At 39.7% G+C, this 15,775-nt stretch overlaps 1 protein-coding gene across 2 annotated transcripts in view; it reads left to right on the plus strand.

Annotated features, from left to right (window-relative positions):
* PCSK5 (proprotein convertase subtilisin/kexin type 5) overlaps positions 1-15,775 on the plus strand; it is a 459,846-nt gene that overhangs the window by 345,436 nt on the left and 98,635 nt on the right. For both annotated transcript variants that reach the window (XM_056523317.1, XM_056523326.1), the window contains exon 21: positions 14,497-14,599. In XM_056523317.1, coding sequence (XP_056379292.1) covers positions 14,497-14,599 — 103 coding nt within the window. The remainder of the gene's footprint in view (positions 1-14,496; positions 14,600-15,775) is intronic.

Consider the following 15,775-nt stretch of genomic DNA (forward strand, 5'->3'; position numbering starts at 1 on the left):
AAAGCTGCTTCCATCCATGTAAAAAGTGATTTCCAGTTTCCAATTATTCATTTTGACTTTTATATGTAAGGACTTGCAGTATTTGTATTATTTTTCTGATGATTTTTCCTCAATCCTTTTCAATTTGTGTGTATTGGAACTAAACCAAAAAAGGGAGAAAAAAAAAGCAAATTGAACATAATTTCACAGCAAACTCCAAAAATGGTCTGGACAAAATTATTGGCACCCTTAACTTAATATTTGGTTGCACATCCTTTGGAAAAAATAACTGAAATCAGTCGCTTCCTAAAACCATCAATAGGCTTCTTACACCTCTCAGCCGGAATGTTGGACCACTCTTGCTTTGCAAACTGATCAAGGTCTCTCTTATTGGAAGGCGCCTTTTCCCAACAGGAATTTTAAGATCTCTCTACAGGTGTTCAATGGGATTTAGATCTGGACTCATTGCTGGCCACTTCAGAACTCTCCAGCGCTTTGTTGACATCCATTTCTGGGTGCTTTTTGACGTATGTTTGGGGTCATTGTCCTGCTGGAAGACCCAAGATCTCAGAGGCAAACCCAGCTTTCTGACACTGGGCTGTACAGTGTGACCCAAAATCATTGGTAATCCTCAGATTTCATGATGCCTTGCACACATTCAAGGCACCCAGTGCCAGAGGCAGCAAAACAACCCCAAAACATAATTGAACCTCCACCATATTTCTCTGTAGGTACTGTGTTCTTTTCTTTGTATGCCTTAATCCATGTTCAGTAAACAGTAGAATGATGTACTTTACCAAAAAGCTCTATCTTGGCCTCATATGTCCACAAGATGTTTTCCCAGAAGGATTTTGGCTTACTCAAGTTCATCTTATGTCTCTGTGTCAGCAGTGGGGTCCTCCTGGGTCTTCTACCATAGCATTTCAGTTCATTTAAATGTTGACGGATAGTTCACACTGAGACTGATGCTCCCTGAGTTCTTTGGAACTTGTTTGGGGCTGCTTATCCATCATCTGGACTATCCTGCATTGACACCTTTCATGAATTTTTCTCTTCCTTCCACGCCCAGAGAGATTAGCTACAGTGCCATGGGTTGCAAACCTCTTGATAATGTTGCGCACTATGGACAAAGACAAATCTAGATCTCTGGAGATGGAATTGTAACCTAGAGATTGTTCATCTTTTTCCACAATGTTGGTTCTCAAGTCCTCAGACCGTTTTCTTCTCCTCTTCTTCTGTTGTCCATGCTTAGTGTGGCACACACAGACACACAATGCAAAGTGAACTTCTCTCCTTTTTATCTGCTTTCAGGTGTGATTGTTATATTCCCCACACCTGTTACTTGCCCCCAGGTGAGTTTAAAGGAGCATAACATGTTTGAAACAATCTTATTTTACCACAATTTTGAAAGGGTGCCAATAATTTTGTCCAGACCATTTTTGGAGTTTGGTGTGACATTATGTCCAATTTTCTTTTTTTCCTCCATTTTTTGGTTTAGTTCCAATACACACAAAGGGAATAAACAGAATAAACATGTGTTACTGCAATTCTTTTCTGTGAGAAATACTTCATTTTCTTGAAAACTTTCAGGGGTGCCAACATTTACGGCCATGACTGTATATAAAACTTCTTACTGATAAGTCATATTAAAGCAAAGTATTTACTCACTAAATTCACAGAACATAAAGTAAAAGTTTTTTATAGTAATATTTGTAATATATATATATATGTGTGTGTGTGTGTGTGTGTAAATTTGCTAATAACTTGCTTAAATCTGTTCATAATTAGCATCTCAATTTTTCTTGATGCAGAAATGATGCAGTACTTTACCGCGGCCCCTATTTGCATAACCATGCCCTTTAATTGTATACCCACACCCACAGATACTGCGCAAACCAGACAATTCTGCTGCTTACCACCTGTTCACACATTATAGCAAAGGCTCTTTATTTTAAGACTGACTTCCCTCTATTTAGCACTATTCATACAGTAGGTGTCTGCTTTAGCTGTGTACACTATAAGCAAAAATAAAACTCTTTTGTTGGAGAAGTTACCATGTTAGCAGTCCATGCATTAGCGCATTTTAACTTATCATTGATTAGTATAAACTAGTAACACATTTATTCTATTTTAGTTATCTGACATTCTGAAAGACATCTGTGTCACTGTCCTCTCTTATTACCCATTTACAGAATGAGTACCAAGGCCAAATGCAGCCATTGCCTGTAGTTTTACATTAGCAACTACAATCAGAAGTTTCTCGTAGGAGTCTTATTAATGACTAAAGAGGTTGTCTGAGAATTTAAGAAATGGAACGAACCAGTAGATTCTATTATTTAAAAAAAAAAATGAATTTCCCTCTGCTCCTGCAGTGCTAGTCTGCAAACCATGGCCGTCATTTACTATTACAAACCCGACATGTTTTGTCGGGTTGTGCGCCAGATTCTGTCGCATTGCATCGGGTTGTGCGCCAGATTTTGTGCCAGAATTGAAAAAACCCTGACTAACTCTCCATTTTGCTGAGAAAACCCTATAAAGGGGTGCGACCACCGGGGAAAGGGGCGTGGTCACAGAAAAGGGGCGTGTTCCTGACATTTTCACAAAAACCCAACATATTTACTAAGGTTTACTCATAAAATGTGGTGGATTTGAGCGGAGGAAAACCCGACAGATCAGAGCATGTGTAAAAAAAAGCAAAGTGTAGGGAAAGTGGAAAATGTAGGGAAACCTTAGTAAATACTGTGGAAAATAAATTGTATGGAATTAAAACCCACAAAGAAACCTACACTTCACTCTTAGTAAATAAGGGCCGATGTATTTATTATGGTCTCCTATAATAACCTGTGAGAAAAATAGACAGTTCTGTGTCCCCTGTCCTGCCACTCACACAGCTGCAGTCCTCGGCATACAGTATCTCTACCACAATGCCTCATCAAATTTAAAGGGGTTATCCACCATAAGGTGATTTAAGTAGGTACCTTCCAGACAGTAATGGACATGCTGAGGAAGGATTCATGCTTGTCTTGGGGCTAAATGGCTATGTTGGGAGATTCTCATAACTTATGTCTTATAACATATCTTTTTGTGAACATGCTATTTCCTGCTGGAGTTTGTTCCCTTAAACTACAAATCCCATGATTCCTTGTTTGTGTTAGGATTCAGGTGTCAGCGAGGGATTGGCGTGGACCGTACCGGTGGACTGGTTCTAGGTTGCTACTGGTATTCACCAGAGCCCACCGCAAAGCGGGAGGGTCTTGCTGCGGCGGTAGCAACCAGGTCGTATCCACCGGCAACGGCTCAACCTCGCTGACTGCTGAGAAGGCGTGGGACAGAAGGACTAGACAGAGGCGAGGTCAGACGTAGCAGAAGGTCAGGGCAGGCGGCAAGGTTCGTAGTCAATGGTGATAGCAGAAGGTCTGGAAACACTGGTATGGCAAACACAGGAACGCTTTCTCTAGGCACAAGGGCAACAAGATCCGGCCAAGCAGGGAAGGGGAAGTGAGGTTATAAGGACGTGGAGTAGGTGGAAGCTAATTAGACTGATTGGGCCAGGCACCAATCATTGGACTGGCCCTTTAAATGTTAGAGAGCTGGCGCGCGCGTCCTAAAGAGCGGAGCCGCGTGCGCCAGGACGTGACAGCCGGGGACCGGGACAAGTAAGTGGATTGGGATGCGATCCGTGAGCGGGCACGTCCCGCTATGCGAATCGCATCCCCGTCGGCAGTGTCAGTGCAGCGCTCCCGTTCAGCGGGTCTGACCGGGGCGCTGCAGAGAGGGGAACGCTGCGAGCGCTTCGGGGAGGAGCAGGAACCCGGAGCGCTCGGTGTAACAGTTTGTAAGTGTGAAATCACTTTTCTCCCTTCCACAGATCAGCCACCCCACCCATTGAAACACACCTGTGATCTCTTCAATGCAATAGACCAGTGTTTTCTGACCGGGATGCCTCGAGGTCTTGCAAAAACAGAACGATCTCCCTCCCACCCAGCAGTCGCTTCACCCATTGAAGCAAAGACAGGCTCCTTCTAATCACCTGACTCAGTTGAAAGAATGAACATGTTCATTCATTCTTTTGGTGGAATTCGGGAATGCATTATCATCTAATGCGACAATGCATCGCCGAATGGTCCTAGTGCTCACTTGTTTTACTGGTGGCCATTCCAGACTGAATCTCCACCAAAAATATCTCCAGAAAGAAATTTCCTAGTGTGAATGAGCCCTAACAGTGCAACCCTTTTCTTGCTGTGATCTTGCTGCTGTTTCCTGCCTATCTGCTCACAAAACACCTTGAAAACCCAGTTTACCAGAAATCCTTTCTCCTTCCACCTGCTATATATAGAAGCATAGTTCCCTTAGCAATATGTCATGGCATTTAGAGACAAGTATGTACTTTGATTGGCCAGAGAAGTATGTGTAAAAAAATCATGTATGTACCATGTGTGTACTAATTGCAAACAGCCCAGCTCTGGTACAGCCCCATGAAATGAAGATAATTATAAAAAGAGACTCTGTTACTACAGTGGGAGCACCAAAATCATCTTTTCACCACTCTGAAGGGTTAATCTAGCAAAACCATGCAGAATTTAAAAAATTGTTTGAAATGCTAGGTACGCCCTAAACCTCTTTTGAGAATTTTTATTGTGATATATCTTGGAGTTACAGAAAGGAAATAATAATGCATTGCAGTTGTCTGATGTTTCATTGTGTCTGTCCCCAGTAGAAACAGGAGAGAGAGTAGAGTGACATGTAAGCTGCGTGCCGGATGTCTTTCCAATGCTATGTCACACTGCGTTCTTAAGAAAATTAGTGCGTCTTGATCCAGCCTACTTAATCTTAAGACCTGCATACAAAGGGGGACATTTATTATTGTTTGCTTTGTTAAGCAAGTTCTAAAATTTTTTATTTTGCTTTAGTTTTGCCTATGTGTGACATATTTATTATACTATCACAGGGGGTTAAGGGCGTACTTCATCGGGTGACACCCTGAGTGGCCGGCCTGGCACTAAATAGCTGCACTCCAACTATCCCGCAACAACCCATCCACCCTCCTCAGAAATGAAAAAATATTAAAAACATACTATGCCGCACCATGAATATCCGTATTCTGGAGGCTTTTTTGTTTAATTTTGAGCCCGCATTTTGTGACATTGGTGGGCGGAGTCTTGCGTCGCTGCACTGAGGCCGGAGTTTATGTCAGGAAGGAAGAAAGCGCCAACAGGCACATAAACAATAGTGAAGCAAAATAAAAATAAAATGGTTCAGTACTTTACCCACCCCAAAATGTCCATGAAGCTGTATTACTATGGATGTTTCTTTTTTTTTGAGAAAATTTTTTAGTGTCACATATGGGTTATTTACGTGGTCTGTAAACCTTACAATTATTTTGTGCCTTATTCTATTTTAACACAACATTAATTTTAAAATGTAGTGGGTATGACAGCATGTACGTGTCCTAAAATTAACAAGGTGTCCATTGTGTATTTTCAATCTTAAAATTAATAGTTATTAGTTATATAATATTTTTTTTCTATAATTAACATTAATGTAGTAGCTTTGTTTCATGATGCAGAAAAAGAACAGTTGTTAAAGTGGGTGTTAATGTCGTTTTCTGATGATGTATGCACTTTCTGTAAGCCAGGTTGGACCTGGAATACATATGCAACTTTTAAATGGAGATGCGACTTTTTTTCTTCAAAAATAGTGACTATGGCATTTGATAAATACATGACCACTGCACAGTAAAAAAAAAAAATAATTACTACGTGAGCAGATTTCAGAAATGTGCTTTGGAATAAGCAAAACATCAAAAAGTTGCAGCATGTATAAAAAAAAGTTGCACGTGTCCAAGTACGTGCAACTTTTTTACGCAAAAAAAATCGATTACAGAGCTTGATAAATCTCCTGCTATCAGTTTTTTTTATAATGTGGTGTAAGTTCCCTGGGGGTTGAATGGGGTTTGAGGTAGTTCCAGGTCACACGTGATCTTCTCATATATATATATGACATATCGGAATATCTTTTTTTACTGCATTTCTCCTTCAAGACTGGTATTTGTATGTTAACTCTTTACTCTAAGATTAGACAAGTCTTCAATCATTAGGAATCTTTTGTTTCTTTTAGAAAATGGGTTTAATGTTTCTTCAACAAAGAGGAGAATGATATCATTGAATCTGGGTTTAATTTCTTTATAATGCTAAACTATGAATGAGTTCAATGCGTCCAATCTCCTTCAAAGTACAAATTCATTACGGTTCGGTGTCATGTTTGTGGATTCATCTTTGGCTTTCAATACAATTACAGAGAAATCTTTTATTACCCGTGGTGTCAGAAGAACCCGCTTGTCATAGAAAATTGTTCTAATTACAATGAAAAGCTTCATTACAAGAAGATTCTGTGTGGACTTTGAAGCCTTTAACCATTGTCTAATGTTAAATTGCTACTAACCTTTTGACTGACACATTTATTAAGGGACATTTGGGCTTCCTAAACCGTTGTTGTAATCTGAGCAAATAGTAGTTGGAGGGCAAAAAGACACCCAGACATAATAGTATTTTATATTTTAGCATTGTTCTGGAATATAAAAAAGGAAATAGATGGTTGACTAAGAATTCCTTAGAAGATTTCTAGGGCCCGTTCTTTGAATCCCGGCTTTTATGCTTGTGATGGAATCTGACAAATTAGATTGTGTGCTGTCATGGAAAAAATCTCTATACAGATTTTTCAATCTACAATACATGGGCAAAAGTATTGGGACACCTACAGTGCCCTGGTAGTATCCTTTTATTCCCACCCATGAGCAGTCCAGCTTAGCCAATCACAGAGGAAGATACGCTATATAAGTCATTAAAGGGGTACTCCGCTGCTCAGCGTTTGGAACTGTTCCGAACGGTGGAGCCGGCACCGGGAGCTCGTGATGTCATAGCCCCACCCCCTCATGACATCACACCTGTCCCCTCAATGCAAGTCTATAGGAGGGGTGTGATGTTTCCATTGACGGTGCGGGGCGTGACTACATGAGGGGGTGGGGCCATGAGTCCCGGCTCCAGCGTTCGGGACAGTTTGTTCCAAACACTGAGCAGCGGAGTACCCCTTCAACAGTTGCCAGTTATAGTAGTTAATACCCTATACTTTGCTCTTAGGCTGTGTTCACATGTTCAGGATTTTAATTGCAATTATTGAATACAAAGCCAGAAACAAATAGATAGTGGACGATTATAAAGGAAAGATCTGGACATCTCTTCTTCCTATATCCATTCATGGCTCTATTTAACAATTACAATTAAAAACCTAAATGCCTGAATACACCTTTATTTTACTATACTTGTTCATCAATATAGGGGAGATTTATCAAAACCTGTCCAGAGGAAAAGTTGCTGAGTTGTCCATAGCAACCAATCAGATCGCAGAGTCAAGCTGATTAGTTGCTATGGACAACTTTTCCTCTGGACAGGTTTTGTTATATCTCCCGCTATGTTTTCTGGTTTTCCCTGTATTGACTGATTTCTGTTTTTTTGACTTTCCTCTTTACCTTGTTTATTGGCCTCAGCAAGTTTGTGCCTTTACTATGTTTCTGTACCCCTTTGTATTGACTATGGCTTCTTTTTCAACCATATATTTTAGTGCTATACCCATCTTTTTGTCAGCTTCTAGACCCCAGTTATTACATAGTCTGCATAATCAACCACCTGCTTAACTACGTTCTTACTTTGGTTCCTCCTAAAGTTATCAAACTATTATATTCAGATAACCCAGGACAATTAAGTCCTTGGGACCAGCAGGACGTCACTAAAATTGTGGAAACAGAATTGGTGTAATAGGTGAAAATGTGTGATTAGCTTTTAAAGGGGTATTCCAGGCAAAAACATTTTATCCCCCTATCCAAAGGGGACCCTCCGCGATCTCCCTGCAACTATGCATTCTATGCGGGAGCTGCATCTCCAGCCATGAATGGAGGGGACGTGGCATGATGTCACATGCCCAGTACCGGAAACCAGGAGGTTGCGGGTGCTGCAGGGAGATCGTGGGGGGAGGGAGGCGTCCCAGCGGCGGGCCTGCCGCCATCAGACATCTTATCCCCTATCCTTTGGATAGGGGATAAAATGTTTTTGCCCGGAATACCCCTTTAAGTGTAAACCTGCACTTCTGCCCATTCTTCAGATCAGAGACGCATTTCACATTAAGTGGTACAGTAACTGTAGTTTCTATGCACAAACCTATTTCTCATTGATAGGATGAAACTCACTGGACAACAGGCAGTTTATTCAGCAATTCAATAGCCCAGTGTTCCCTGCATCTCTCCATGTTCCATCTCAGGGACAGGCAGGAGTTCTGGTGTACAGGTACACTTTCATTCTCTTTCGATCAGGTTGATGTTTCGGGAGGAAGCAAAAAATATTAATTATATAACCAAAAGATTTTATTTTGATACTTGTATCAATATTTATATGTACATTTCAGATGAAGTTATAAAAGGGGTTATATGGATGGTAATAAGCCATTTATATGCTGTATATATAATGTATATGAAACACACTGTTTCATATCCAAGTATAGAAAAAGACTTTAGTTTTGCATTAAAGGGAGAAAAAAAAAGAACTGCTAGGGCTCTATTCATTCTCTATGGGGCTTCCAAACCGGTCACTGAACTCAGAGGGATCATGTACAGATAACATCAGATAAAACATGGCAACAAACTAATAAACAATTAAAACAAGAGAAGTTGAAGCCCTGTCCGCAAGAGCTTACAACCTCTGAAGAAGTCGGGGTTAAACATAATGTAGAGTTCTGTGTGTTCAGTGTTTGTGTCTACATTATTTCCCTATTGTGGCATATTTATCCTATTTTCCTGCTTGTATAATGATAACAATTATCCTGTTGCTATAATAGAGGACAATAATGAACATAAGAAAAGACTGCAGAGACGTGCTAGCTAAGAGGCTACTCTTTATGTCCAACAAGCCTTGGGCTTGTCTGTAATATCTTCCATAACTCTCAATCTGCAAGGTTTTACAGCCCATATGTACCATTATTCTACTATTATATTCCTTGCCCTCTCTTTTGCTTGGGTTTCAAATGATGTCATCATTTCTTAAGAAGTGGTTCCAAGAATATTGTTTTAATTACTTGGTTTTACTGCTCATTAGAAGTATTCCTAGCTTCATTCTGGTAGACAAAGAGAAAAGATAAATGCAGAAAGAATTGGATCGAAATACAATGAGGGTTTACAAGGAACACTGACAAAAATCTGATTTCCATTACAGGATGGATTCTTAAACTTATGTTACACACATTACCCAGTCCACATGGGGTGGCAGGACGTCAGTAGATGTGAAAGTGTCTTATGTTTCATTGTATTTTTAAAGTTACTTAATGTCAAACAGATGGGTCCAGTTGTCACTGAGATGTTTGGAGCACTTGAAAAATATCCAATAACTTAACATGCTTATTAGTGCCTGTACACTGGATATGATGTTTGCAGGTTGGTCTACATTTGCAGAAATAAATATTATTTTATATAGACTGTGCGCTCTTAAATGGGCACTGTCAGATACAAAAACTTTTGATATGTTGCATGTATAACCAATAGGTTTTGCAATTGTTTTCATCAGAAAATTTTCTGTATTTCATACTGAAAAAGCCAGTCAAACAACTGCCCCCCCCCCGCCTGCTTGAACACTTACTAGTCCTGCTGTGTCCATGTGTCATCACCTATGTCATGGACACACTTCCTTGATTGACAGTTGTGAGTGCAGGGCTCATAGCTGGAGGAAAAATCCTCCCACTGTCATCTTGTGTCCCGCTACTGTCAGTGAGGACAAACTGGGAGTTGTAGTTTTGCTAATGCTAGGGGAGATGTGAGCAGACATCATACTGAGGGAGGGGGCGGAGACCTGCACTGTGAGGCCACGCCCTTCCCTTTGAGAGGAATTCAGACTAGTGAGCTAAATTAAAAGTGTCATAAAAAAATAAAAATAAAGGTGCTAGACACAAACAAATTAGATTCACATGGTCAGGATTAGGTACTGAGTGATATGTTAAAAAAAAAATTTTGTTGGATCTGACGGGTACGCTTTAATAAAATGGTGGTTGACCAGCTGCATTGTGAGTCCCTAATAAAAAAAAGTATTACTTTTTAACTTCTATGTTTGCAGATGTCACAGCTCTATAAAGATTTTTTCTAGTTTAATGCATTATATTAAGGCAGATGTAGCTTTTGGATCAGGCACCCTACAGAAATGTGATGCACAATAAAGTAACAGGTATTGTAAATAGGTATTGTGCACGTGTTCAGTACAGTTACCTCAGCAATGACCCTACCTTGTGCCGAGCAGTGTCTATCCACATCCGAAGTCTGACTTTCAGAAAACATGGTTCACGTCTCTAAGCACACTTCTGAGAAGTTGTCAAGGATTTGGGGGACCACTGAGCATAGAGCATGCAGCTGCCATTAAGGGATGACACAATACTTAGATAAAGCCTTCTGTTTAAATATCCATCCACAAGTATCAGAGGACCCACGGTGTGTAAAGAAAACATTGCCATCATTAAGCCATTATATAAAGAAAAGAAAAAAAACTATAATGTGCTTTATTCAGACAACACATTTCAGGAGATTCCTTCTGCCTTCGTCAGGTCACATATACTTATATTCATACAATGTCTATGTCAAAATTGGAACGTCAATACCAGATATGTGCAAACAAACGAGCACCCGACAAGTATGCAGGTGGTGCCGAGTCCGTCTGTCCTCCAGTGTGGGGAGAAGGAAATAAGGCTGGAAACAGGACAGTGGTCCCAGAGTAGGAAGATCTGTGGTTAGTGTTCCTCATGGTAGTATACCTCCTAACAGCGTATGGCTACTCATTGTTACGTTTCTAATGATGTCTGTAGGGTTATTTCCAGTGTTTGTTTATGGCATGCTGCCTTGTGATTAAAAATGCCACAAGCAGAGGAGCAGACAGGGAATAAATATAGCAGATACTGTAACCTCCAAGATTGTGCTGCTGTAGTCTGCTGCAAAACAAGATTTTCTGCAAAACAGCTCTGGACGGTGAACTGGCAGGAGTGTACTGTGAGGGGAGTAGGTAGGGTGAAAAGACTGTGATATAGAATTGAGGAAAAGAAATGCCTTCTGGGAATCTTAATCCTGAGCAACTACTCAACTTGGAAGTACAGGACTAAGACCCCAAAAAACAACAGGATTTTGGTTGTTTCAGAACTGGGCAGTCAGTCATTAAGGTTAAATAACAACACGTTGGGGCTTTAACAGACCCTCAGCACCTAATTGTCAGAAGGTTTATTTAATGGTGCAATAAAACCAATACCTCTTCCATTCCCTTTGAAATAAAACATTTTTTAAATAAAACATTTGGCTGGTCTTCATTCTGAATCTCATTACACTGCCATCGTAAATAATGCCATCAAGCATATCAAGTCATTTATAATACATTCTCGGTGGAGAGAAAAAAAGTGGACCAAATTATGGCAGAGAAATATGAAGTGAGAAATAATTTATGATGCCCATATTCATCTGATTGTCCCCAGGTCAGACCCTCCTCGCCCGCTCTCCTGTTCTAGGTGTGGGTCTGTTTGACTTCATTTAAGGGCGATCAATTGTAATTTGCCAGCTCGGTGTCTTTCTGATAAGAAAACCATTGAAACACTTACTAATCCCATCCCACGAAGGTTGCTCAGCGCTCACTATCCTGAACATGATTTAATGACATTGATTTTGGGTTTTTATTACAGCTCAAAAATGAAATACTTGGTGTTCTTGTCTCTGTTGTAACCTGAATCCCATTATCTTGTAAATGATTTTATCAGTAAAATGAGACACGTTTTGGTGATAAACAGGAGGAATAAATTAACCTGAGTTGTATAGGTTTTTATAGGTTTTTAGTTTTTTGTTCCCAGCCATTTTGTTAATCTAGTTGTTTACAAAGGATTATACATGATGATACATAGTTTCTAAACATGTAGATTTTCAATCTGATTGTATAATAACATTGAATTCTCTGTATTCTATTAGAAGACCTGGTTTACAGTAGATACAAATATGGTGATATAAAGGGAAATGTTTTGCTTCATTGCAATTCACCTGTAACTGTTAAAGGGGCTTTCTGTTGAAAGACTAATCCCCTGTCCGACCACTGGGAACCCCCTGTGACCTCCAGGATCTCCGGAATGGTTCCCAAGCTCACAGAGAGAGCCCGTGCTGCAGACGGCATGCAATCCATTCATTTTGATAGAAGCGCCAGGGATATACAAGTACTTTGGCATCGCCCATAGTAATGAATGGAGCATGTGCCATCTGGGGCGTCACTCTGGAGATTGTAGAAGGACCCAGCGGTTGGACCCTTGTGATCAGACACATCCCCTATGCTGTGGACAGGGGATAAGTTGTCTTTCACCGGGAAACCCCTTTAAAGTTAAGACAAACATGGTTGCTTTCTTCCAAGAACAGCACATCTTTCACATATATATAGATGCAAATCATAAAATGTTGCAGTATCTTGTAATACCTTTTTTTATTGGACTAACAGCATTTTGTAGAGACCGGCTTTTGGGATTCCTCCCTTGATCAAGGGAGGAATCCCGAAAGCTGGTATCTACAAAATGCTGTTATTCCAATAAAAAAAGGTATTACAAGATACTGCAACATTTTATGATTTGCATCTGCATCACTGGACTAATACGGCTACTCAAATTTACTATATATATATATATATATATATATATATATATATATATATATATATATATATACAGTATATATATATACATATATATATATATATATATATATTTATGTGTCCATTATCTATTTCACTTAAATAGAGTTGCGATAGGATACCAGACACAGTCCATGTCCTAGAGTGGTGCCATTTCTAGAAACAAAGCTCCTTTTTTTTTATCTCAGACATACTGGGGCATCAGTATGGTGGAGTTAAATCTAGTGGTCTCAAAGGGCTGACAGACATTCTCCTTAGAGCATACAACTCACAAGATGACTGCAGCACACAACAAGCTGTCAATCATATGCAGCACTGGAAACAGCAGAAGTACTCAGTATGGAGAAGAGTTTCCCTTCACACTTCACCAAACAGTAAAGGTCCTGCAGCAAAGAAACATCCAGCCCCTTTACAGATCCTTGCTTGAGATGACAGAGAGAATACTTGGGAAACTAACTTGAAACATATATACACAATAGTTGGGGTATTAATAGCAATGTAAGACACCCACTGGGTGGAAAGCACTTATTTCCATATGTGGTGTCTTGTCCTACTGCTTATTTATTTTAGAAAGATATTTTTTTGGACTCTTGCCACATATCCATAAGACCTGACTGTGCTTTAGCTCTCAGTTTCCTTAGGCCGTGTTCACACATCCCAGCTAATTACCTGTACTTCAACTAATTACGCATATATTTTTGCTGTGTTTCCCCGCAAATGACCAAAAATGCGGTATAAATTTTTCCCATATCTTTTATTTGCTGCAAAAACACATGCGCTAAGTAGATGTAATACTGCTAATGTGCCGCAATGTGTGAACACAGTCTCCAAGCTCTACAGAATTGACATTTTAGCTGCTAGGATAGCATTGGCAACCAATTAGGAACTTCCAAACTCATCTTAATTGTTGGAAATAGCCAGGTCGATATGGCACACTTTGACACAGGAACAAATGTATGCCTCTCACAGTAATAGATTGTCTTGTTTATTATAAGTCGGGCTTCTTTGGTCTGTCTTCCATGCAATGTCCTTGTACTAAAATAGTTAATCTGTACCAAATGTCATGATTTATTTTTCAATTTAAACTGCTTGCAAACATAAAAGGAGAAAATTCTTTATTACAGTCATTACTAATGTTTCCCTAATTGGATTTCTCCTTTTACAGCTTCCATAAGAAACAGAAATAACATAATTTCTATATTTCTATATTTCTATGACTCTGACATGTTCAGCACTCTACAGAATGTCACCCTTCCAATCAGTACCTGTTCCCGATGGGGCTCACTATCTAATTTCTCTATGCCAGACATACACTCCATAGGGTCACTTATAATAGAAAGCCAATTAACCTTGTATATTTTTGGAGTTCTAATATTTTCTAATACATATCATTATAATATATCACATTATTCATGCTTCAAACCCTTATTCTCTATTCTCTATGTAATTCTAATAAAATCTTATGATAGACGAATACATAAACTTCAACTTGTTTCTTTCTATTTTAGTATATTTTAGTTCCTATATTACAATGTACCTTTCCCTGAGGTAAGTATGACGACCAGACTAACCCCAGATTTATGTAGAGTATAAAAATAGTGAATTAAGCAGTAGCTGTATAAAATAGTTACTTGCTTTGTTGCACTTTCTCCTTTCAAAGCTCTTGCCACTAACACCCTTGACATTCTTTTCTGCATCTTTTAATATTTTAAGCACCTATTGTAGATTGGAAATGTCCTGTTCAGCTACTTTACATTGTGCACACTAACCTGCTTCTCCTCCTTTCCAGGTCAGTACAATGAAAATATTATACACTGCATGCCCTGTGATGCTTCCTGCTATAAATGCACTGGTCCTGGTAGGCAAAAGTGCATTGGCTGCTCTATTACCCGGTAAGATCATTTAACACTAAATATATAAAATCAAAATCATAATGGTGAGATTGTATCAACCAGATCACTGAGGAATTAGGTTACATTCTGCCCATAGAAGTCTACAGATAGGGGAGTGGCCAGAGCCAAATAGAGAGACTACAGAGAGGCCATAGGGGTTCATACCAAGTATTAGATCTTATCCCCGATGCTTTAGTCATAGCTTAGACTGTTCAGTACTGCTCTATAACATCCACCATGCTGGATCTCCTTTTCTGTGTCTTTGTGTATGCAATGTATGGAAGACAGCAGCTTATTCTGACAAGATGCCTAATGGGGTTCTATGCAGGAGCTCTTTGTTTAATGCCATGAACACAGGACAGGACCCTATAAGGACAAAGTGGAGAAAAGGAAAATGTTTGCTTTGTCTTGATACATTTCATGGCACTAAATATCTCCCATATGAAGCCATATTATAGCCATCTGAATGTGATAGAAGACCTATGTCTAAAGGACATGTGGCAGATGGGACCCCTGCAAATGGAAAAGACAGAATGTATTTTTAATTTTTTTTGCTACAAATTGTCTTGGAGGGATAGCTTTCTATGTAAAAAAAAAACACTTTTTTTGTTGAAATAATAAAACTTACAGAAAATGTTATGTTCTGCTCTCTATTATGAACCTTTGTCAAGCTGATGGCCAGTGATGGTCCCAGCTTCTCTGTTATTAATATATTACAACAAAATGACATGTTAATTGTTCAATTACTAGGATGTGCCATTACTTTATGATCACTGAGGGAGTGGCCTGTGCAACCTCCACCAATCCTGAGAATTACTGGGGTACTTTGGGGAACTGAACTTTTCAAACACTTATCCCCAAAGGCGTTAATTGTCTAATCATGGGAGACTGACCGCTGGGGCGATTTCCTGTATGGGGCCCATCCTACTTACCAGTATTCTGTGCGCTCCATCCCTCACCTTCCTGGATTTGGGCCAATTACCGGCCATAGTAATATTCCGCCTGCCTGGGCCATCACTTGCCCATGTCCAGGAAGGGGTGGCTGGAGTGTGCGGAGAATTGGTAAGCTGGTCTGGTAAGCATGTACATGCCATGTCTTGTAGCAAATGTAGCATGTGTTTTTGACACTTTTGCGACTTGGGCAATAAGGAGTGTGGTACAGTGAATGGTTTAGAA

The sequence above is a fragment of the Hyla sarda genome, chromosome 1 (assembly GCF_029499605.1).
Source record: "Hyla sarda isolate aHylSar1 chromosome 1, aHylSar1.hap1, whole genome shotgun sequence".
Classification (NCBI taxonomy): domain Eukaryota; kingdom Metazoa; phylum Chordata; class Amphibia; order Anura; family Hylidae; genus Hyla; species Hyla sarda.